This window comes from Blennius ocellaris (genome assembly GCF_963422515.1).
Source record: "Blennius ocellaris genome assembly, chromosome: 1".
NCBI lineage: Eukaryota > Metazoa > Chordata > Actinopteri > Blenniiformes > Blenniidae > Blennius > Blennius ocellaris.
In genome coordinates, this window is record NC_137650.1 from 2,202,546 (window position 1) to 2,227,151 (window position 24,606).

Consider the following 24,606-nt stretch of genomic DNA (forward strand, 5'->3'; position numbering starts at 1 on the left):
AACAGAAAACAACTGTGGCAGAGAGCCTCTCTGGGAGGGGGGGGTGACGAAGCCCTGATGTGAATCAGGTGTGCTGCTTCCTCCATAATGGAGCAGCCCCCCGGACATGGGATGGTGGAAGAGACACACGCAGGACTGCAGAGTCAGTGCGGGGCCACATGGCATACATTTCCGCACTGCCATGTGCTGCGCATGCACCTTCCAGCTCACTAATGACTGCATCAGTCATGTTTTAATCATGTTTAGCATGTAACGTCGCTACTCTATGAGCCATGCAGCTTGTTAACATGTCAAAAGGCGGACTTACGTGATGCACCTGAACACATCACTCAAAGCTGTCAGCTACGAAGTGGCGTTTTAGCTTTTCAACTGCAAAGCCTATTTGTTTTCAGAGATACATTTTTCAGAATTGTTTCAGTAATAAAATCGAGTTTGTGTCCGAGCCGCGATGTTGGTGTGGTTTTAACTGCAGAAGCTGACAGCTGTCTGCTCAGACGGGGTGGAGTCACAACACCATATCTAAGCCGGTGCACAGTTGAATTTGGCCCTAGGCAGCTGCCCACTTCGCCCAGAGCAAAGTCAGTCACTGATTGTATGTGCTAATTTTACAAAGTTTCAGGACATTGTACAAAATTGGATTTGGAGAAAAGGTGTCACACATGTCTTCACATGTGATCCAGATGATGGTGTTGAATTCAGTTGAATTGAAATTGGTGTTGAATACACTTTGTTGGAGTGCTCTTCGGTGAAACAGTAGAAACACTGTTATTGTGGTCGATCTACATGCCCATGGGCAGAAAACCCTTCTGACTGCACCCGCAGTGCACATGTGTCTTCTGAAATATTTGACTTTTTTTGGTTTCAAAAATATCAAATCTGGAAGCCCTCTCCAGAAACAGCTGTTCTCAGGGACATGCAAAGTTGTTATGTAAATAAACAACCAAAAGTCAAGGAAATTTTGCCATTTTTACTTGAAAGCATTTTGTAACCAGGACATAACGTTTGGCTTTATCATGAACTGAATACTAAAAGAAGGGTTATTATTGTGGTGAACTACTTTGTATAACATTCCTTCTAACTACAACTGAAACCATTGATCTCAACGCCCCTAAGCTCGACTATTGGAATATTGAAATTTGCAATCAATAATGGATCTGAGCATCAGCTAAGAATGAAATATTAAATAATTTAGGATCTGTGATTCAACACAATGTATCCAAACTAATATATGCTCCTCCATTAATCCTCTGCATGTGTGGACATTTCTATTCATTTATTCCAAATTCATCCCACTCTTTCCCAGCAATGTTAATTCTGCATCGCCATCCTCCCCAAGGTAGTGATGAGGCGAGACAGACAGATGGAGCGACTCGACAACTGCGCGTCTCTGGTTTTGGGGTTTGAACAATCGAAAGGGGTTCCTTAAGACGTTTAGTTGGATGAGATGATGTACAAAGATAGAAACGCAACACAGTGATGGCGGTGAGAACAAGCATGGCGTCATGAGTCATCCTGAGCCACGCACAGACACACACCCACTGGTTGTGGACAGAGTTACAGCGTGAAAACACGGAACACACAAGTCTGTCCAGTGTGTGGGTAGGCGTGTTCTTCGGTGCACACACCGGCATGCGGGCGCGCACGCACGTGCGTGTGTGTGTGTGTGTGTGTGTGTGTGTGTGTACGTACGTGCGTGCGTGTGTGTGCATGCGTGCGTGTGTGTGAGTGTGTGTGTGTGCGTGTGGGAGTCTGTCTGATGAATCCAAGGGAAGAATCCAGCAGGAAGGTGGCAGTCCCATAGTGAAAGGACGGGGGGAGGAAGGTGGGAGGACGAAGAGGAGGAGCAGGAGGAGGACCGAAAAGTTTAGTTGTTCTGAAGGCAGTCGAGATCGACTGAACAGCAAACATTTCCGTTCTGAACAAGGCAGCGTAACAAGACAGGAGAGAAGAGAAAGAAAGCAGCTAATTATATGAAACACAATAACTCAAATCATGACTCACGATTTAATACAAGGAGAGTTCTGGACAGTGACTCCTCAACGCTGTCATAAAAAGTGATAACTGGTCATTCAGTTACATTTTCTGCTGTATTTTTTGAAGATATCTGTCTTTGTGATTTATGTTGCCACTTTAACACTTTGGAGCTGGACAGCATTCTGGAAGTGTGGCTCTACGCAATGACAAATTTGAGAACCTGAAGAGCAATATTTCTCTCCCAAGTTTGTCTGAACAGCTTTCACTGCCACATTTTTCATTGGGACTATTTACCACTAAAACACAAGGGGCTTCAGAGGCTCATATTTCAAAATCCCAGTTGTAAACTGTTCAGACATGTTGTGTACAACCAACCAGATCTGAAAGAAGCTTTTCCAGCTTGTTGGAGCTGAAAAACTTTGACTAAAACACTAATGATCCAAGACTTGTTCTGCTCTTATGAGTCATACATTCAGTTTACAACTTACCCAGAGGTTTGTATTTGTGATTAGAATCATATTTATGTGACAGACTCCACTTTTTTCAAGTCAATGCTCAATGTCGAAGCCCAATGTTACTTTCTGGGATTTCTGATCTCATTTACCTGCACTATTATTGCTGATTACTGTTATTTCCTGTTATGCTGTTTGGTCTCTTCGCTATCATCTATAAAGGCAATTGGAAAAAATCCAGCTCTTTAAATGAAGAAATGTGAAAATCTTATTTTGTGAACAATGTTTATCGTTTGTCTTTTTGAAAAAACGGGCTGCAGCATTGACCTACCTTACACTTGCAGGTGGTGCAGGGTGATGTGGGCATATGCCATGTGTCTCCACTGAGGCGGGCGATGCCTGCAGGGTCCTTACACGTCTGCCGGATGTCGTATGACAGGTTTTCAGCCTGGCAGGGGTCTGTGACGCAGCGTGGGCAACACTCGCCCTCCGCCACTGCCGTGTACTCACACATCAACATGGGGCAACCGAGAGGCCAGCAGTCGATATCCCCCTCCTGCAGGGACATGGTGTGATACAGTGCATATTTTTTTCTTTTCGGTAAATGATGTTTGGTTCGAATGCCCCATCACACTCAGGTACAAACGCATCATACGATGTCAACAAGACTGTTTTGCTACAGTCTTAACTGGTATATACTTTCCCTTCTTTATGTTTGCCTGCATGTTTTGTTTGTATTTTCGTATGTACTGACCATGCAGCGGCACTGCTGGCAGCCGTCCAGCCAGGACGCGCCACTGGGGTAGAGTTTGCGTCCACTCTTGTCCAGACACTGAGTGTTGGGCCTGTTGTCACAGCCAGGACAGCAGAATAGATCCTCATCTGGGTCTTGGCATTCACACGGTCTCCTCCTACAATACGTCTGTCCTTCCTGCATGACATGAGACATAGGGGTCAGAAATCCTTGCAAGATTTAAGATTGTGGCAACACCTGGCTGCAGACTGCAAGCTGCAAAAAAATAGTAACATTGCTCTGTTTAAGCAAAAAGAAAATATGGTGCAATAGAAATAGAAACAACTAAATGTGGGAGAGGTTAGTGTTCTTTTTTTCATTCTTTTTGACAAACAAAATTCTAAATGTGACGACATTTGACCCAATACATTTTAAAGAGGGCCATGATGGACCTTTTAAGATTACATCATCTGGAATGGAAAGTCCTGCCAGCTGTAGACCCTGCAACATGATCTAAACTGCAGTTAATATTAAAAGTTGCACTTGAAGATACCAAAACAATGGCAGCCAACAATAGCTGGCCACTCCCGCATAAATGAAAAGAAAATACCTAATGTCCTATTTATATTCAGCAAAACACTACAGAGTCAGGAAGAAACTAATTCAACAATTTCTTTTGTAAATATAACAGGCATAAGAGGTGAGTTGGCTGGTACTGCAACCTCACTGCAGGTTTGATTTTAAACATTTCTCAGTAGAGTTTACATGTTCAGTCTGTTAGGCCCCCTGCCTTTAATTTACAATCCAAACATGTACTTTTGAGGCTAATTGGTGTCTCTAAATTGTTCTTAATGTGAGATGAGTTGTCTCTTACATAATCTATGGACAAGTTAGTCAGTAATTATGTAAGTATTTATTTCAATAAGTAATTAAATAAGTAGGTAATTAAGTAAATAAGCACATAATTAAGTAGATATGTAATTAAGTAAGTATATCAGTATTCAGTTAAGTAATTAAATAGGTTATTGAGAAAGCAAGTAAGTATTGAAGTAAGTCAGTAAATAAGTAAATAAATAAGTCAGTTAGTAAGTAATTAAGTAGAATGCATATAGTGCATAATTAAACAATTGATTGGGTGGGTAAGTAAGCAAGTTATTAAGTAAGCCGGTAAATAAGTAACTAAATAATTAAGTAAGTAAGTGAGTCAGTGATGATATATTTATACATTTGTGCATTAAAACAAAATAGATGTAGAGTTCTCATTATTTATATATTATAGTGCTATTCGTAACTGGTCCAGCCTCACTTGAGATCAAATTCCACTCTATGAAGCCTCTGAAGTAAAATTATTTTGTTATTTTATTAATTTACTAATTCTTATGAAAAATGAGTCTAACCCTAACCCGGCGTAGTGGAAAGCACAGTCCCAACATAGAGAGAAGTGTATGTGTGGATTTGGCTTCTTGTCGCCACGCGTGTCTTTCTCAGGGATTCAAACTTCCTCTCACAGTGTAAAAAGACAAAAAGTGAGTACGCAATGGCGGTTCCCCCTTCTCATGACCTTGTGTTGGACAAAGCCTGTATAAAAGATGGTCAGCATCCGAGAACTTTTATTAGCTACTGTAAATTCAAAATTCCAGAGAAGGACCAAGGTGTCCATCTAACACCTCTTAAACATCTTTAGTGGCAAACCTGTAGAGATACGGGGTCGTTGATGCAATCTATTCATGGCTAGCATGTGCAGCGCAGCAGTGAATGAAGCACGCGTGTGCTGAGGCTTGACATGTACAAGAACGGGTCGCGGTGTCCCTGGCTCGCCGTCTTTACCCGGAGAAAACTTTTACAGCCCATTTTTACTTTGTCATGGGACGACAATGTAATGGAGATGTAAAAATGTTACATAAAATGGCTGTTAAAAAAATGTATGAGGCCTATACAATCACTCTGCATACCGTTAAAAGGGCAATCCACAGCCAATGTTTTATCGACACATACTGTCCCACTACAGTAACTGCTCGGTCCCCGGGTGCCAGCAACGATGGCCTTGGTCTTTACAGTTACAGTTAAATTACAGCCAATTGAACCACGCTGGCAGGATGTAAGACGGCAGACTGTTCAGTTTAATGCCAAGATTAAGATCAGGCCGGCGTGCCAAGATGACGCCTTCGTGCAAGTTTTGAAACTCTTTTTTTAGAACTTTCTTGACAACAACAACTTTCTGATGACGGTTTTTAACCAACAGACTTTTTGTATGGACAGACAGAGGAGAGTGTCATCGATAAGTTGAAGCAATTTATTTCTAGAACCTTCAAATACAATAAGACTTTGACAGGCAAAATATTTCCTTTAGCTTTTCATTTTTTCTCTCAAAATCCTAGTATGTGTGTTTTACAGGGATGATGTACGGATACTCGTTTCAGATGAGTATCCGGTACGGATAATGCATTTTTTACGAGTACAAGCATAATATGAGTTTTCTCGTCAATATCCGTGCTAAATCTTCATCTGGTAACGGACTGTCTTCACGCTCTGTGATTGGTCAGTCACACACTGACCCCCCTCTGACACACATCTCTGCAGCAGCTCAGACTCACAGAGTGACTGTTGCTCCTCAGGTTTTCTTCAGCTCGCCTCTATTTTGGTTTGTATGATATTTAAAGTTACTTGATGAACTTGTTTCGTAACGTACGTGGTGCATTAGACAAGACAGAGCTGAAAACGACTCGTGTCGCATCGTCACTGCCTCCACTCCGGATTGTTTTTTTTTTTTTTAACCATTTAATTCAGTGGTTCTCAATTATTTTCTGTCACGCCCCCCCTAGAGAACAGAATGTTTTTCAGCCCCCCCCCCCCCCCCCCCCCGAATTGTACTACCATTGAGAACTTGATAATATTTATTTATTTATCTGTATAAACCACTGTATGAGTTGCTGGCACCAGCATTCTGCATACAATCGCCTGATTATCAAAATAAATCTCTATGGTGTGAGGTTTTATGCACCTTGCGATGTGGTGGGCAACTTTGTAAGAGGCTAACAGGCTTTTTTGTTTACTGATGCCGCGCTGACACAATGACCGGCTTGTTGGCCATACTCATGGAGTTTACCATGAAACAACTCCAGTGCCTTACTGACATAACGGGTGTATGGTCTCCAGGTGTATGGTGTATGGTCTCCAGGTGTATGGTGTATGGTCTCCAGGTGTATTGTGTATGGTCTCCAGGTGTATGGTGAATGGTCTCCAGGTGTATGGTCTCCAGGTGTATGGTGTATGGTCTCCAGGTGTATGGTGAATGGTCTCCAGGTGTATGGTCTCCAGGTGTATGGTGTATGGTCTCCAGGTGTATGGTGAATGGTCTCCAGGTGTATGGTCTCCAGGTGTATTGTGTATGGTCTCCAGGTGTATGGTGAATGGTCTCCAGGTGTATGGTCTCCAGGTGTATGGTGTATGGTCTCCAGGTGTATGGTGAATGGTCTCCAGGTGTATGGTGTATGGTCTCCAGGTGTATGGTGTATGGTCTCCAGGTGTATGGTCTCCAGGTGTATGGTGAATGGTCTCCAGGTGTATGGTGTATGGTCTCCAGGTGTATGGTGTATGGTCTCCAGGTGTATGGTCTCCAGGTGTATGGTGTATGGTCTCCAGGTGTATGGTGTATGGTCTCCAGGTGTATGGTCTCCAGGTGTATGGTGAATGGTCTCCAGGTGTATGGTGTATGGTCTCCAGGTGTATGGTGTATGGTCTCCAGGTGTATGGTCTCCAGGTGTATGGTGTATGGTCTCCAGGTGTATGGTCTCCAGGTGTATGGTCTCCAGGTGTATGGTGTATGGTCTCCAGGTGTATGGTGTATGGTCTCCAGGTGTATGGTGTATGGTCTCCAGGTGTAGGGTGTATGGTCTCCAGGTGTATGGTGTATGGTCTCCAGGTGTATGGTGTATGGTCTCCAGGTGTAGGGTGTATGGTCTCCAGGTGTATGGTGTATGGTCTCCAGGTGTATGGTGTATGGTCTCCAGGTGTCGTCTTCATTTATTTGGCTTCATGCTCCGCTGCCAGAGTTTTTAGGCATAAAACACAAACGGGTGTTTCCTGGTTTCCGACGTGTTCACGGTAAACCCAAGGGCGATGTAGCATCGTCATATCTCCTGCTCTTACTAGCTTTATGTTTACTGTCACATGTTTTCTTTTCCTCTGACGCCTCATCCTTTTTTCTTTTCACTCCTGTCAGAAACTTCTCCACCTCTCCTCCTCCTCCTCCGCCAGCTCTGTACACCGGTGTTCATGTGTAGTACTTCTTCTTCTCTACTGGTTGAACAGGCAGCCTGTTGATTAGTTTGAGCACTGCTGCCACCTAGTGGCTGGAGGCCCTTTTTTATCGTTCAAGCATGAATAAAGACACTAATACTGAAAGTCACGCCCCCCCTGACACCCCACCACGCCCCCTCAGGGGGGCGCGCCCCAGCATTTGAGAAGCACTGATCTAGTTGCTCTTAGTTTGGCTGGTGGTGTAAAGTCAGTTGAAAACTCTGCTCGTACTGAACGAGGTGCTTTTGAGAAGAATACAGTGAACAAGGCTGACATATTATTTCCTGTTTGCCACCACTGGATGTTTACATGAATCACCAGGTTCACACATCATTAAAAATAAACAGTCTTACAGACCACTGACACACATACACACATTTAGCTGAACACACAAAGTAGCCTATATTAATATGTTTATTGTATACTTACAATACTCACTGTTAAAACTATAAAAATAAATATATTATAAATGTCACAAATCAAGCTTTATATACTGAAAATAGTATATAGCTTTTTGTATATAAAACATAAAATCTAAATTCTGAGGCTGTTCTGTAAATAGTTTTCAAATAAACAATAAATAAAGCAACTTCTAATCAATCCATATCAATTTCAGACTTAAAATAATGTACCATTTAAGCCCCACCCATTCCCAATCGAACCACGCCCACTTCTGTGTTAGGCCCCGCCCACTCAGAGTAGGACTACAGATACAGATCAGTTAGATGGTTGAACAGATACAAATAGTGGTGTACTCGCTCATCCCTAGTGTTTTACATTCTTGTTTATACTTTGTTACCCATGACTTTCTGTTGACCTTCATGTCACTATGGTAAGTCATTTTCTAATCAATTTTTTCTTAAATATGAATTAATTAATTAATAAATACATTTTCTCAATATTAGCACCACTATCAAGGGCTGAGAGATGAGTTGATATGCGTTTTCCATTACTTTTTCTTTTCTTTGTTTATAAATTCACCCTTTATTCTTGTCTTGTCAGAAAATGTACCAGAAAAACGAACAATGAAGGAATAAACAGCAGGGGAAGCTCTATCTCTCAAGTAATATCTGACACGTACATCAATATGCCCATGTGGCCATCTTAATTCTCTCTTTTATGGTAGAGTCTGAGGTTGTGCCCCCTCAGGGAGCATTTAAAAAAATTTTTTTTTCACATTTTATTGATCATTATTTGTCTTTTATTTGGCTTCAATCACCCACAGTATCTCATCCTCGTAAATGTACATATGAAACCGTGACACCGTTGGCGGATGAGTTCACACATTTTCCCATCAACTTTGTTAAATCTGACCTTTGTATAGAAAGTGGCGCCAATTTTTCTGTTCACGCGCAACGTTTAGAAATCAGAGACTCTCGCTCACCGCTTGTTAGCATCCAGCAGGCCTCCCATATCTGATTCTGAGATGCTAGATTTTCTCTTATTGAGATCTCTCCAGGAATGAATTATCTAATTATCAAAAAAAACATGTGGTATCACAGACCCAGGAGTCGTCCTGAACACTGATCTCCAGTTTAAGCCACTTCTCTCATATCTGGACACATCAGGTGTATTTTTAACCCAACAGCGCTTGCCCTTTTCTCCGTTTGTAATTGATATAAATATGTTCTGGAGCTCATAGCAAAGCTGTCACTTCAACGCTGTCAGTAAAACACGAGAAGCAAACTAAAGATTTAAGCTGTTTTGAATTAAAGTGCCATGACTCACGACAAGCAGCGTATCATTTGCTTTGGTTTACCCATCATTCTGAGTGGAGTAAAACCAAAAACGTCCTTGTGGTGGATTTGAAATTTTATGAGCCGATAAGACATCATCAAAACCGCCGCTTTCAGCTGTCATTTCAGTCCATAGCCCTCCGCCCGGCTCCGATTAATCTCCGTCACTCAGTTTTTCTTTCCCAAAGACAAACCTGATCAATATCTTAGTTTCCTGTGGCCGCTCTGCACGCCAACCAACTCATTTAGACTCACGAGCACGGAAAAGACTTGCTAGACTGCCACAATTATTTGTCAGCTTTTAATGCCGGCTAATCACAAACAGATGGGAGCACATGGGTTGGGGGGTTTTTTCCCCACTCACCTGAGGTCAATTTCTTTTTTTTTACGTTTAGTATTTTGTATGTTTGTTTTCCCCACAGCCTTTCATAGAGGTGATTGGAAAATCTGTTCTTTAGAGTCAATTATATGACAACTGATGTTCAGTCTTGATGTTCACTTGGGACTTAAATCTTCAAAGAACTCTGCCGTGTCGCATCATGTAGACTTCATTACAACCTTATGGGAAATTTCTATTTCACTTTTGAAAGTAAACAAAAGTAAAAATGAATTATTAGCCAATTTCTTTCATATTAACATTAAATCCCCCGTGTTCTGCTGCACGGTCAGCAAGTCTTACTGCTGTTGTGAGACTTTGCATTTGGCTTTACTTGTGCATCTTCTAGATTACATTGAGATCTGACATGGACATGAAGCGGTTAGCAGTCCCAACTCACAGAAACAAAACCCCCCCTACTTAACTATTCCCATATACATTTTAACTACATTGTGATGCATAGCTTGTATTTTTCTTTCAATTTTGTACTATTTGTTTTTATGATTATCGGTCTGATAACATGTTGGGATCTCTATATACATTTGTGATAAATAAGTTTGTGCAGTAGACTTGTATAAGTAAAAGTCGTATTTACCCACTTATTCTAAATGTATACACAATTTGTACTTTTGTACAATTTTGTGTTTTTAATTGTTCAATATTATTTCACTATTTCATATTTCTTAGGTTTTATTTTTAATTCTTATGCATTTTATTTTTTATTACGACCACATCGGAAATATGTCTTGTGTCATCCTTTTTTTTACACATCATCAAAATTATTAATATATATTTGTATGTTTTATTATGTATACACATCTAGAAAATCCAAACAAATTCATTCAACCATTAATCAATGAATTGATTAATTCATTAATTCATTCATCCATCCATTCATTCATTCATTCATTCATTCATTCATTCATTCATTCATTCATTCATTCATGTGGTCGAAGGGTTTGTGTACATTTGAAATATTGTTTAATTCTGTCAATATGAGTGTTACTGCCGGAGCTGCTGCATTTAAAAGCCCCAGAGACCTGAAGAGAGCATGAACAGCCTGGAAGGAAGTGCTACGAACAATGTGAAGAGAGTCGGAGGAGCAGCATGAACAGACAATGAACAGAACAATGCCTGGATAAAAGGTAGAATTGAAAATGCCTGCTTCCGTCATCATGGGCTCCAAAGTAGAAGTTTACAGCAACTTGGACAGCCCTGCCGGACATCTTTACTTTTCCCTGAATCCAGAACCGGGGTAGGTGTAGGTACGATAAAAGGTGTGCGAAAGCAGTTTGAGGAGCAAAAAGCATGAAGTAAACCCTCCTGGACAAGCAAGTAACATTCTAAGATTCCCTTTTTGTCAGCTTCACAGTAAAGGTTATGACAACTGCAGCACTGACTAGTCCTGGCGCCTTAAGCTTTCCTTCGAACCACTTTCAGGGTAAATAAGCACTGTGAAAGGCCACAGGAGCCCAAAAAATAAACAGACGTTTCCCTGCTGGACTCAACTAACATTATTAAATTGTCTGTTTCTGTCAACATGAGTTTTACAGTAAAAGACACTGCGACCTGGGCTGCGATGCTGACCTGGCTTGGAGATTTTAGGTTTCCTAGTAGCCACAGCTGGGGAAGTGCAAGTTATCATGAAGCACAGGCAAACCCTGCAAGACCATTGTTATCTATGTTATCTATATGTTGGCAGAAATATGATCTATTTCTGCCAACATCTGCTTCACAGCATGTTACCCGAGCAGACCTGTAAACTGAAGTTTCCCGGCACTGAGGATGCTGTACTAGGCCAGAGGATCAGCAAGCACTGATGGATTCAAGTTAGACCAGGAGCTAAGATAAAAAACAAACAAACGTCTCTTTCCATCAAATTGTGGAATTAGAGGTTATGATAATCCGGGGATAAAAGTAAAATGGTAGAATAGTGTTATGACACGAACAAATTCGTCTCCTATTGTACTCTGATGTGTGCTGAATGTGTTTTAATTACTCAAGAGCACGGAGACGTATTCCAAGCCCAGGACCAAGTTCTACATACATATACACTGTGGTTTTGGAGGTTTTGGTTTCGCTGTCGGAGTATCTGATGCACCTGCCATTACGTTGTGCTTATTATTTCAGCATTTGATTGTACTGCTTTCTATTTGGGCTCCCTGATTGCACCTTGAGCTAAGTTTTGACCTGCATCGTGGGGGCGTTTGTAATTCAAATTAACTAAGCATATGGTGGAAGTTGCAATGACAGCTGGGGCGATGACCCTTGTAAATTGGAGCAACTACAGAGTCCCTTATTAAAGTGTTGTTTTGAATAAAATTTCAATGTACTTTTTTGTTTTTTTGTAGAAATGCCATTTTAACAATTCAATCAGTTTAGACTTAATTATGCACAATGATATTTAACTTCTACAGAAGTGTCATCATTCTTTATTGAAAAGTAGTGAGTCTAGATTTACAAATGTTCTTTAATCCAGACATGATCATCCAATTTGTGCTGCTTCAGACAGCACTTCACCTTTTTTTCTCCTGGGAGATCGGTCCATCACCAGTTGATCTTATATACTGCAAAATATCACGTTTCAATCTCCAGGCTATTGCAACGCACATTAACAAGATTGAAAAGTTGAGCTGTTATGAACTGCGACAGCAGAAATGTGCCGCCATGAGCTCTTCTCACCGTGGCCGACCTCAGTGGCACAGTTACAATGTGAGAAAAACAGAAGCAGCCATTTCAGCTCTTCCACACAGAAACATACACGTGGAAATACAGCACTGAAACAAAACTGATTGCATCTTTTACAGTTGGACTCTATTTGTTGAAATTAAAGAGGGAAAAGCAATCAAAAGAGAGTTAAAATAAAAGACTACTCTTTTTGCTTTGTGCATTGCACTATATTGTATCTCATCCTGTTTCTCTGCTATAGTTAAGCCTTTTTGTATTTTAAATCTAGATACTAGTCCAGTTTCTGCTTATGTTGTGATTGTCTTTTCCTGTATGAATGGTGTCAATCTTGCCTTGATGCTCTGACTTTAAACGAACAGCTAAAGAACAGAAAGTTTTCTGTGACATCAGATATTTTCCAAATAGTCTGATTTCCATGAAATAAATATACTTTTCACAGTAAAGAGAGGGGATGCCAGTGATTTGATGAATATCCTCCAGATGAGTTATTGCATGGTGCCATTTGTTTTGCCCTTCCTATTTGTTTCTATCATTAGATGATTGACAAAGGCTATCCACTCCAAAAAGTAAAGCGGATGTGTTGTCGATGTGAAAGTGACAGTTGAGGCCATTACAAAAGAGCTTGTCACATTAAAGTTAGTGAATTAGTTATTACTGCCAATCAAGGGGTGCGTTCGAATAGCCCCTCCTATCTCCTTTCCTATCCACTTTTCCTTAACCCCGGAAGTGTTAAAACACTTTGGGGTCAAGGGGTCGACAATTGGCCATTTTTAACACATTTTGCTTTTACCTCTATATTTCAACATTAATGACTGTTTAACTTGAATGCTTGGTGTCTTTTTTTCCCAGCACAACCTCACCTATGTGATTCTACAATTATTTACTCATTTTTGAAATACTAGCTGAACATATTGGACCAATTCAAAATTCAATTGGGAAAAAACTTTTTTATATTGAGAGCCACAAACATGTGCAATGTGTCATGATCCTGCCTTCACTCCTCCCCTCCTGTGTTCCTTTAGCTCCGCCCCCTGTGCTCTCCTGCTTCCTCCTCCTGGTCACAGCTGTTGGTAATTGTCATTAGTGTTTGTATTTAGTTCCCCTCTCTTGTAGCTCTGGTTGCCAGTTCGTCTGCGTTCTTACACCAGTCATCCCCACCATTTTTCCTCGTGTTGCCTTTGTGTTCTGACCTCCTGCCTGCCCGACTTCTCCTCCTGGACTTCCTTCTCAATCACCTGTGCTGGTTTTGACCTTGGACTGCCTGACTTCACTTCTGCCGATGTTTTGATAATAAACACTTTTGAACTGAGCTTCTTGTCTGCCCTACAATTGAGTTCTACTAACCCTGACACAATGAAAGATCTTCACAACTTAGAAAGTATATCCAATTAGTATATGTACAAACCAATGCATAAATGTATCCAGTAAACACATTTATTTGCAACTGTTTACATAACAATACAAGCAATTCCCAGGCATTTTTGTACAAAACCAATCTGGCACAATCAGATAACTGTAATTGTTTGCATTGTTACAGCCCATATATTCATTTATTTCTTTTGTGTTTATTGTTATTGTTATTATCAGTAGTGAACTTCGCCCTGAGCTAACCTCCCTGGGCCGCGCATGCATGTTATAGCTTGCTAATGACTGTATCAGTCACATTTTAATCATGTTTAGCATGTAATGTCGCAAGGCATGAGCGAGAACACCACTGTCTGTATCTCTATCTGTTCAACCATCTAAATGATCTGTATCTGCATCATACTAGGAATGGGCGGGGCCTAACACAGAAGTGGGCGTGGTTCAAGTGAAACATAAACTGGGCGGGGCTTAAATCAGTACATTATTTTAAGTCTGAAATTGATATGGATTGATCAGAAGTTGCTTTATTTATTGTTTATTTGAAAACTATTTACAGAACAGCCTCTGAATTGAGATTCAATGTTTTATATGTAAAATATTTGTAAACTATATACAGTATATAAAGCTTAATTTGTAATATTATATATATATAAAATGAACAGCGTATACAAAAAACATATTAATATATGCTACTTTGTGTGTTCAGCTAAATGTGTGTATGTGTGTCAGTGGTCCGTAAGACTGTTTATTTTTAATGATGTGTGAACCTGGTGATTCATGTAAACATCCAGTGGAGACAAACAGGAAACAATATGTCAGCCTTGTTCACTGTATTCTTCTCAAAAGCACCGCAGTCAGTACGAGCAAAGTTTTCCAACTGACTTTACACCACCAGCCAAACTAAGAGCAAGCAGATGGTTAAAAAAACAAACAAAAATGCGACCGGTTTGGAGGCAGTGACCGACGCGACACAAGCCGTTTTCAGCTTGTCAAATGCGCCGCGTATGTTACAAAACAAGTTCACCAAGTGAATTTATATGGGGGGTAGTCATAGTAGTACAGCATTAATATTTACAATACTTACAGTATTCAAATATAGTATAAATGTATAAGTAACACGTTTCAACCGGATAAATGTATTATATCAAGGTATACTTTATGAGTTAAGTAAACTAACAAATGACCAGGTGCACTTTGAAAATTAAAATAACTATTGCTCAAAATGTCTTATTTATTCTTTCATCATTATTATTTAGCTGGATATTGTCCACCAGACTGAAAGTCTTCTGCCAACGTCTCCTGCCTCTGGTCTGGATCCATCAGGAGGGGGATTTTTCTCCTCTTTCCTTTTCTTTAACTTGTTAGCGCCTGACTCAGGTTTGTAATAGTTCGGGGTCGGCAACCTTTAATGCTCAAAGAGCCAGTTGGTCCCGTTTCCCACTGAACACAACACCCAGAGAGACACACACACCCTCGTGTGCTCTCCGACTCACCCATGCCCCATGCACACACATGCCTACAGTGTCACTCACAATATCATGTGATGTTATGGTGCGTAATGTCAAAGAAGCACACCAGAAAAAAAGCTTATACTTTACAACAGACATGCACAACAGACTTTTATTTTGACAGTCCCACCGGCAGACCATGCCAGGACGACACTACACTCAAAACCTTCTTCACTGCTGGTTGACAACTTACAACTAATAAATAAACTACATGAACTAAGCAACAAAAACACAACACAACACAATTATTACCAACACTACAAACCTAATATAACCCCCAATAACTACATTTAAAACACCACAAACAGAAACTCCCATAATGCATTGCAGCTCTCAGCTCCTTTATTGCTCCACATTATTAAAGTGGAAGATAAATGTGGGAGATCTGGGATTTGTATAACCATTGGTGTGAGTGGTGTGTCTTTCAAAGTCCTGTAGTTGTTGTGGAATTCACTAGAATGTTCCATCACTCTCAACAAGTCTGTAATGAACCTCCTGGAACTGTCGGTGCTCCGCAGCGCAGCGGTTTTACTGTGAAAGGTACAGGAAGCTCCCAGCTTCAGATACCAGTTGAGCCGTGGAGCTGCAGCTCCGGCTGTCATGACCTGCATCCGTTATTGTTGTGTACTCGACCCGCCTACATTTTACCCCACTCTTTGTAGCGGGACAGCGCAACGCAATTGGTTCTGGGTGTGCTTTGCCTTACCTCCCATACCACCCTTTGCCTTACCTCCCATACCACCCCGCTCCGGGAACAACTGCAGTGGGACAGAGGCTCAAGGAGCCACAGTGGAGGGACCAAAGAGCCACCCGCATGTGGCGCCGAAGTCGCGTTGCTGACCCCTGTAATAGTTCAACCTATTTCCGCCTTGCTCAGTGAAGGTGTAAAATGAAAACAGGAGGGGAAGGAGGAGGAACCAATTTACATGTGTACAGCTACGCTTGGAGTGGCACTTGCATGCAGAATGCATGCATAGAGAACCTGATACTAAGTATCGATCTCATTCCACTGGTATCATTCGATGTCGATACCAGCGTGGGTATCAATATTATCGATATTTGGATCGATCTGCCCACCACTATTGTTCATAGCAAAATCCACCACTGATGATTACGGTTGATTAGGTCTGGAACAAGTAACAATCACATTTCAGTGAAGGGGGCGGGGAGACGGACTGCCGGGGAGCCATTGTAGTCTGCTCATTCCCTCATAGCAACAGCAATGCAAGAGCATTGGCTGGTTGGGGTTGACTTTTGACCAATAGAAAAGGAGTGTCACATGTCTTTTTTTTTCTCTGCCACTGACTCACAGAGTACAGGACCAGCTGTTTTACCATCAATTCTTCCACAAATAGTGCAACACATGCAGAAAACATCAGTGACGGCCAAATGAAGCTTCATGAAACACTGTCGATTTCCTGAAGCCACTAGATGGCGCTGTCTGTTCAACACATGTTTGAAAGCTCACTTCATCACCAGTCTTTCAGACTCTATCTTCAAACCAAGAGTCCCGTCTAGTGGAGTCGCCAAGGAAACACCAATGCTTCCTTTACAACCTCCTTTAGCCTAGGAAACACTGATGCTTCCTTTACAACCTCCTTTAGCCTAGGAAACACTGATGCTTCCTTTACAACCTCCTTTAGCCTAGGAAACACTGATGCTTCCTTTACAACCTCCTTTAGCCTAGGAAACACTGATGCTTCCTTTACAACCTCCTTTAGCCTAGGAAACACTGATGCTTCCTTTACAACCTCCTTTAGCCTAGGAAACACTGATGCTTCCTTTACAACCTCCTTTAGCCTAGGAAACACTGATGCTTCCTTTACAACCTCCTTTAGCCTAGGAAACACTGATGCTTCCTTTACAGCCTCCTTTAGCCTAGGAAACACTGATGCTTCCTTTAGAGCCTCCTTTAGCCTAGGAAACACTGATGCTTCCTTTAGAGCCTCCTTTAGCCTAGGAAACACTGATACTTCCTTTAGAGCCTCCTTTATCCTAGGGAACACTGATGCTTCCTTTAGAGCCTCCTTTAGCCTAGGAAACACTGATACTTCCTTTAGAGCCTCCTTTAGCCTAGGAAACACTGATGCTTCCTTTAGAGCCTCCTTTATCCTAGGGAACACTGATGCTTCCTTTAGAGCCTCCTTTAGCCTAGGAAACACTGATACTTCCTTTAGAGCCTCCTTTATCCTAGGGAACACTGATGCTTCCTTTAGAGCCTCCTTTAGCCTAGGAAACACTGATACTTCCTTTACAGCCTCCTTTAGCCTAGGAAACACTGATGCTTCCTTTAGAGCCTCCTTTAGCCTAGGAAACACTGATACTTCCTTTAGAGCCTCCTTTAGCCTAGGGAACACTGATGCTTCCTTTACAATCTCCTTTAGCCTAGGAAACACTGATGCTTCCTTTAGAGCCTCCTTTAGCCTAGGGAACACTGATGCTTCCTGTAGAGCCTCCTTTAGCCTAGGAAACACTGATGCTTCCTTTAGAACCTCCTTTAGCCTAGGGAACACTGATGCTTCCTTTAGAGCCTCCTTTAGCCTAGGAAACACTGATGCTTCCTTTAGAGCCTCCTTTAGCCTAGGAAACACTGATGCTTCCTTTACAACCTCCTTTAGCCTAGGAAACACTGATGCTTCCTTTAGCAAAGGAGACCAGCTCATGCTGCCCCACAATTCCTTGCGGTAACAACATTTAAAGGGCCGGCTCATCGGAGCGCTCAGGGAAACTCAGGAGGAGTGAAAAGGGAGCAGATCATGTCATTTACCAAAGCAAGAATCTGCTGGAACAACTTGAAATCATGTAGAACTCAGGTCCCAACTAGGAATGTTATGAGATGTTGTAAAACAAAAACAGTAAAGTTTTTGTGCAGCCTATTCTCAGTGTGATTGGTTATTTATTCACCTGGCAGCTGTTTCACTTTAGTTCCTTGAAGCCTGGAGCCTCTTTTCGTTTGATTTACATTCAAACTTTGTGATATTTGAGATTATATCAGCAGTTAGAGACTTGGGGGAATGTGTTAGAAATGTGCTTTTTGTAGTTCATTTTGGGAAATTTGTAGTTTTTTCGTCACTAAACGTCACTAAACTTCACTGCCATCGGATTATTATTACGTCACCATGTGGAAGAATAGAATAAAAGCTCTTTATTGTCACTCTCGCAGCGTTGAAACACAGTGTTAGCAGTGAAATGTCATAACAGTTACCTCAGTGACAGCACCAAAAAACACACACAATGGTAGAAAATGTAATACAGTGCGATCGGACTGTCACAACAACATGATTGCCTTTCCTTAACTCCTTTAAGAAGTCTCCTAACTCCTTTCCTTACTATAAACTATTGAGACACACCCATTGTGTATCATTTAGTTTGTATAACAACATAAGTGCAAGAAATCAGAATTGGAACAACAGAACTTGTTTTGATTGAAGTGCGTGTGTGTGTGTGTGTGTGTGTGTGTGTGTGTGTGTGTGTGTGTGTGTGTGTGTGTGTGTGTGTGTGTGTGTGTGCGTGTGTGTGTGTGTGTGTGTGTGTGTGTGTGTGTGTGTAAGGGGGGGGGGGTTCTTCACCTTGCAGGAGCATATAGCACAGCGGTCAAAGCCGGGCTTCCAATCCTCTCCATTGCGTCTGATTCCTTCCTCCTGCTGGCAGTCGCCGCTGCAGCCTGGACCCGCCGTGCACACACAGTCGTAGCCTCCCGGGAGGTTCACACACACACTGTCATTCCAGCAGGTGTGTGTCTGCAAACTGCATTCATCGATGTCTGGAGGACAGAGTAAAGAGCAGTTAAGAAATGCTGACACATCAAGAGGAATATTTTCACGTCTTTTGTCGCATGTGAAAATCAGGACCTAACAAACATGGACCTGTATTTAGTTTTCTTTCCATGTTATGGTTACAATATGGTTTGGGTCAGGATTGAAACATCAGTTTTGAATGGAAATGCTCAACTGATGTTGAATTCTTGGTATTTCCCATGAACTGGACATCAAACATTGGCAGTCAATGCCAATTGACCCAATTGGGCCAGACTGGTGAAATAATAACCTTTAAATTTAAACACTGTAGTATTTATTTGTTGTGCCAGATTAAACGTGATGAAAATGTCTAGATTTTCACAAAACCAAACCATTACTGCTAAAAATGACTACGATCCCAATATAACATCAATTTTAATGAAACATTCTAATGCAAAATACAGTGACATCTCCCCAAAAATCTTCTTCTTATTATAATAGTAATAATTATTATTATGTCTGCAATTCTGTATGTTTGACGTTCACCAGTCAGCCATAAAATTATGATCACTTACAGTTGACGAGAATGACACAGATTATCTCTTTAACTGTTACTAGATGGGTTTTAATCAGCAGAAAGTGAACATTTTGCCAGAAGCACAATCAAATACAGAAGCATAAAGATTTGAGCGAGTCAGATTTGTGTAAAACTGTGATAACTACTTGACTCAAAAGCTTTTGTGGTCAAAGGAAGGAAAAGTGGTAAAGTGACAACAAGAGTGGTGCAGATTTTGATGCAAAAGTGGTCAAATACAAAGTGCATTTCAGTTGTTTTTATATGAGGCTGCCAATTTGCAGTGCCCATTATTTTTCCTGCCAATTTCCAGGTGAGCGTCTGACCTCAGCATCCGGACAAGCACAACGTTTTTCACACGAGCCACCAGGTGCTGCCACATCATCCTGCTCTTTCATGTAAATGCTACTCCCTGATGTGCAGTAGTGGAAGTGGTTCAGGAGTACTTTCAGGACCACAATAAGGAGTTTGAGTGATTGGTGGGACAAAGGCCGTGTTTACACAGTGTTTTCAAGTGAAAACTGAATCTTTTCTTTGCGTTTCGCCTGTGGTAATGGTGGGGGCAAAAGGAACCTTTTCTGAAATCTTGCTGCTGCGCATGCACACCACGGCCACAGTGAATAGTTGTTCTGCACATGTTCAGTAGATTGACAATAACAATGTCTGCCTCCAGAATGCCATGACTCCCAGTCCATATTCTCGAAGTTGGTAGTGTTATAATCGACAATCACCTGTAATAGCAATTCAGTTTCATAATTTGTCTGTGCAATTCATACATTGTGAACATTCATAGTGTGTGTGGTTTCATTCCAAAAGCAAACAAAAGCACCCACTAGTGGCCCTACATGAAAACATCATATTCAGCATTTCTGTTGTTACCTCCACCACAGAGTTTATAAAATCGCCCGCGTTTATTTGTAAGATATCTCAAAAACTATTGTGTTGATCTTAATGAAAATTAGAACACGGGTACATTTTAATCAAAGGAAGAACCCATAACTTTTTGGTGGTAAATAATGTTAAGAATTGAAACATTTCATTTTGCAATGTATTGTCTTATGAAACAAAATCATGTGATCAACAAACTAAATAAATGAATGAACGCAGTTGATCTGTATGTGGCAGATGTATAATTTCCCTGTGTACATGTCTGCCCTTGGCGGCGGTCAGAAATCTCTGATTGCCCTTGTTTTCTTTGATGTTGCATAAAAGCTAAACGTTTTTGGAATGAAAACGCAAAAACAATGCATTTTCACTTGAAACCTCGTGCAAACAGGGATTATGTAAAGGACGAAGACTCCACAAAGCCTAAAAACACAACCACATAGTGAAACGTGAACCTTTTATAACTTTGTGGCAGATACGAGGCACATTCACTTTAAATAATTTTTCCCATTTCCTCACATTACTCAGAAGCTGAGTGAACACCATTTCTGATTGCTCAGGCTGTGCAGAAATTAATATTTCAGCCCTGAAGACCTTCCAGTCATACCTTTAAAACTAACAGCGCCGACTTATCATGGTTGTATACTCAGGATAAAAAAGTTGTTGTGGTCAGTTAGAGGGGAAAGTCACAAATACAGCCATGTTTTTGTGTGATACATTTTCCTTTATGAGAATCATTCCCACAATTTGAGTAGCATCCTTTATGCCCATTATACACAGACAATCTGGAAATGATAGCAGATAGATTGAATTGTTCATCCATCTTCTAATGCATGGTTCTCAAAAGTTAAAATTTTGAGCACTCCAAGTACAACAGTTATGTTTGACCTAAACAGAAGTAGTGGAGGCTTACCCAATTGGCAATGGACAGTTTACAATTCAAGGTTCTGTACTATTTCAAAAATTACCTTTGCCAAAGAAAGTTGGGCCGAGAAGATTATGTTTTCGTTGCATATATTCTATGTATGTATGTATGTATGTATGCATATATAGCCCCGTCTCCACCGCACAGAAAGTACCAGCCTAGACGGGTTTAAACCGCTCCGGCTCGCGTGTCACGACATGTAAAGCAGTCTAAACCGCTCTAGACCGCTCCAAAGGCGACTGCTTTTCCGCTACCCATTCGTTGGGGTACCAGGACCATGGAACGGGTCTGAGGTTGAGCTGCTGTCTGCTGATTGGTCAGTGATTTACCACACGCCCTCAATATGTTAATGTGCCGGATGAATCCTCTGCTGTCAGTGTGGTCAGCTGCACACTGGTTGTTTTTATTTTCATTTTCTTTTCTTTGCTGCTCAACTTTAGTGTTTGTTGTGAAAGAGCGGACTTGAGGCAGGGGGAGACCGGGGGGAGGGACTTTGCATCGCGTTGGAGTTTTCTGTTTGCAGCATAGCGCTGGCCGTGGCGCTGATGCGCGTCCGGGACACCGGAGTCTGGAGCTTTCGTCTCCGGCGCTGACCGCGCTCCGGCAGCTCCGCTTTCCAGAGGCGGTCAGCGTTCTGTTCAGCCGCGGTCAGTGGCGCTTTATCGCGGGGACGGACCGCGGAAGCCATGAAAAGGAGCTCGGAGCTCGGCACCTCCGTGTTCTGGCGCTGTGCTGCCGCAACACGGAGGCGCCGGAGTGGAGAACCTTCTGCGTTTGAGCAGAAAGCTCAGACTCCCGTGTCTGTGCCTCAGCCAACCGGGGGAACGCTCTACCGAGCTTAGTTCTAGTTTGAGATATTTTCAAATACATTTTCATTTAAAAAATATCGATGAGTGTCCCCCACATACCACTAGAAGGAGCTTGCATGCTGAGAATCACTTTTCTATCGTATTTTAGCAATATCTAAACTCTCATAGATAGTTATAATTATGGACTATTTCAGTTAGCCTAAAATACATGTTTTTGGTCTATTTTCTTAGTTAACTGTGTAATATGTGTAGGGATTTCTTACCTCATAAGGATTGCATTGTGTTTGGCTATCGATAATGATTAATAATTATCGAAGATAGTTATTAATTATGTTTAACCAAATGTAACCGTTGCACCGTGCCGGTGCACCGCGTCCACGCTGCCGGTGGTCGGGCAGAAAGCGCAGTGCGGGCACGGACCGTGGACGCCATGCAAAGAGAGCCTCCGTGTTCCGGCCCGGAGCTGGCGGAGTGGCTGCTCCGGCATTTGAGCAGAAAGCAAAGGGGAACCCGTGTCCCAGTGCAGCGCACCGACGTGGCTCTGTGCCGCAGCCAGCTAGGGTGCGCTCGGGTGCAGGGCAAGTCACCGGAGCGTTCGCTCTCTCAGGACCAACACACAGATGTTCCAGCTGCAGCTCTGCGGCTGCAAAAAATAAAAGTTAACAAAACAACTAATGCAAAGTGGAGGATGTAAACAACAACAGAGGATTCATGAGATCCAGATCTGCCGCCAGGCTGAGACGACTGTTGTAGCGTCGCATACCTGCGGAGCTCTAAGCCCCACCTACTTTTTTGCCTTACCACTTTGCCGTACCGCTCTGTAAGGCTCCATTCCGTCCCTGCACTTTTTGTGTGGTGGAAACACGGCTAAAGTGATCTTGATTTCAATATGTGTGTTATTTTTTGTTATTGCTTTGTGCTGCTCCTTAGAAACCCAGTCACTGGTCCGAAGTAGCTGTATTCATCTAAAGTGATAAATATGGGAGGAAGAAAGCCAGTGAAATCCAGAGAACATGCACTCTCCACTCAGACTCAAACTTATGACGTGTTGCTATGAGGCAGGACTGCTAACCACTTCACCACCATCCCACGTTTGATAATAGCCGACCAAATATGTGCAACATTTGTTGTCCTATTTTTCACCCCATTCCTCTCCATAAAGATAATTTGTATAAATGCAAGCATAACCGAACTCAGTCACCCCTTATTTGCATCCTCACAGATTCAGCTGAATCATCAAAGGGTCTGCTCAGTCAGCTTATTTCTCACCCCTGCACCGCCCATTAAAATAAAAGGAAAAAGCACAAGAAACATAGAGAGCAAAGGCATTAAAATAAATCGAATTCTCTTCATCAGCATCGCCCACAAATCAGCGTGTCTAAAACCTGTCCCTACCACTTTTCAACCCATGTAATTTAAGTCTATTTATCCTCACTGACTGTTCAGAGGGAAAAAGACCAAAGTCTCTCCCCTGCCAGCACCTGCTGCCTACAGACATCGATCACACCCACACCACACTGACAGTGGGCTACTGGTGTCGCATGAGCAATGGCTCGAAGCAGTCGTTACAGAAAACGTATTATTAAACACGGCTGCGTCTCAAACATCAGTTGTTTTTCTTCTCAGAAATAACAGTTAACGTGTATCCGAATTTGTGTGGCAGTGATGGTGTTAAAATATTCTATCTTTAACTTACTGATGGAAGACAACTCTATTAGCAATTCCGAGGTGTAGGACTGATCACCCCGAGCCGTCCGCGACATCTTATTAAGAAATACTTTATCACTTTTGGCTGTACTCAAGCTGATGTGCAGGATTTTATTGCTGCTATTTATGTGCAATCAGTGTCAGTGTTGACTCATTGTAGCATCTACTTTCTCCTCAAAATGCCTCTGAGAGTTTTAGCTGCTTGGTTTTCTGTTGTTTATTTCCTTCCATATTACTTTTATGTTGAGGTGAATGTGGTGACCAACCAACAGCAGGTGTACTGTTACAGGATGTCAGGCTAATATATTCCAGCCTATGACTATGGCTATGGGTTGTCAACAAAAGCTGTCGACCAATGTACTTAAGCCGACAATACTGATTACCGACGTCGGATTAACTTAGACATTTTGGAAACATTTGATTCCACATATAAATCCTTGAATGTTCATCTTTCATTCTATCGATGTCAGAATCTTTGGCACCACCTTCACACAAGTGACTGAATTGCGTCTGGCTGACATCTTCATCAAGGTTATTGTTATTCCTCATTTTGTATGTTATTTGACATTGTTCCATCCATTCTTCTTGTTTCCCTCTCAATCCACATGGTGGCAGTATGGAGAGCAAACAAACCCAGGTGTGTGTGGTCTCTTCAACCTAAAATCCAGAGTCTGAGGAGGGGTGTTAAACACACTTCACTTCACTTCAGGGGTCACATTCAGCCCAATTTCATCCTGAGTGGTCCCGACCGCTATAATTGTAACTTTTAGAGTTTTTCTTTGTTGTGGCACAGACTACATTCTGTTTGTACATGATGGAAATGTCGGCATTTTCACAA

General features: G+C 41.8%; 1 protein-coding gene across 1 annotated transcript in view; it reads right to left on the reverse strand.

Annotated features, from left to right (window-relative positions):
- Positions 1-1,810: 1,810 nt before the first annotated feature.
- Positions 1,811-24,606, reverse strand: part of LOC308132332 (protein kinase C-binding protein NELL1-like) — a 446,993-nt gene continuing 424,197 nt past the window's right edge. Inside the window, 4 exon segments of the mRNA XM_080499395.1 lie at positions 1,811-1,915; positions 2,758-2,982; positions 3,181-3,357; positions 18,701-18,894. Of these exon segments, the coding sequence (XP_080355521.1) occupies positions 1,865-1,915; positions 2,758-2,982; positions 3,181-3,357; positions 18,701-18,894 (647 nt within the window). The 3' untranslated portion in view covers positions 1,811-1,864.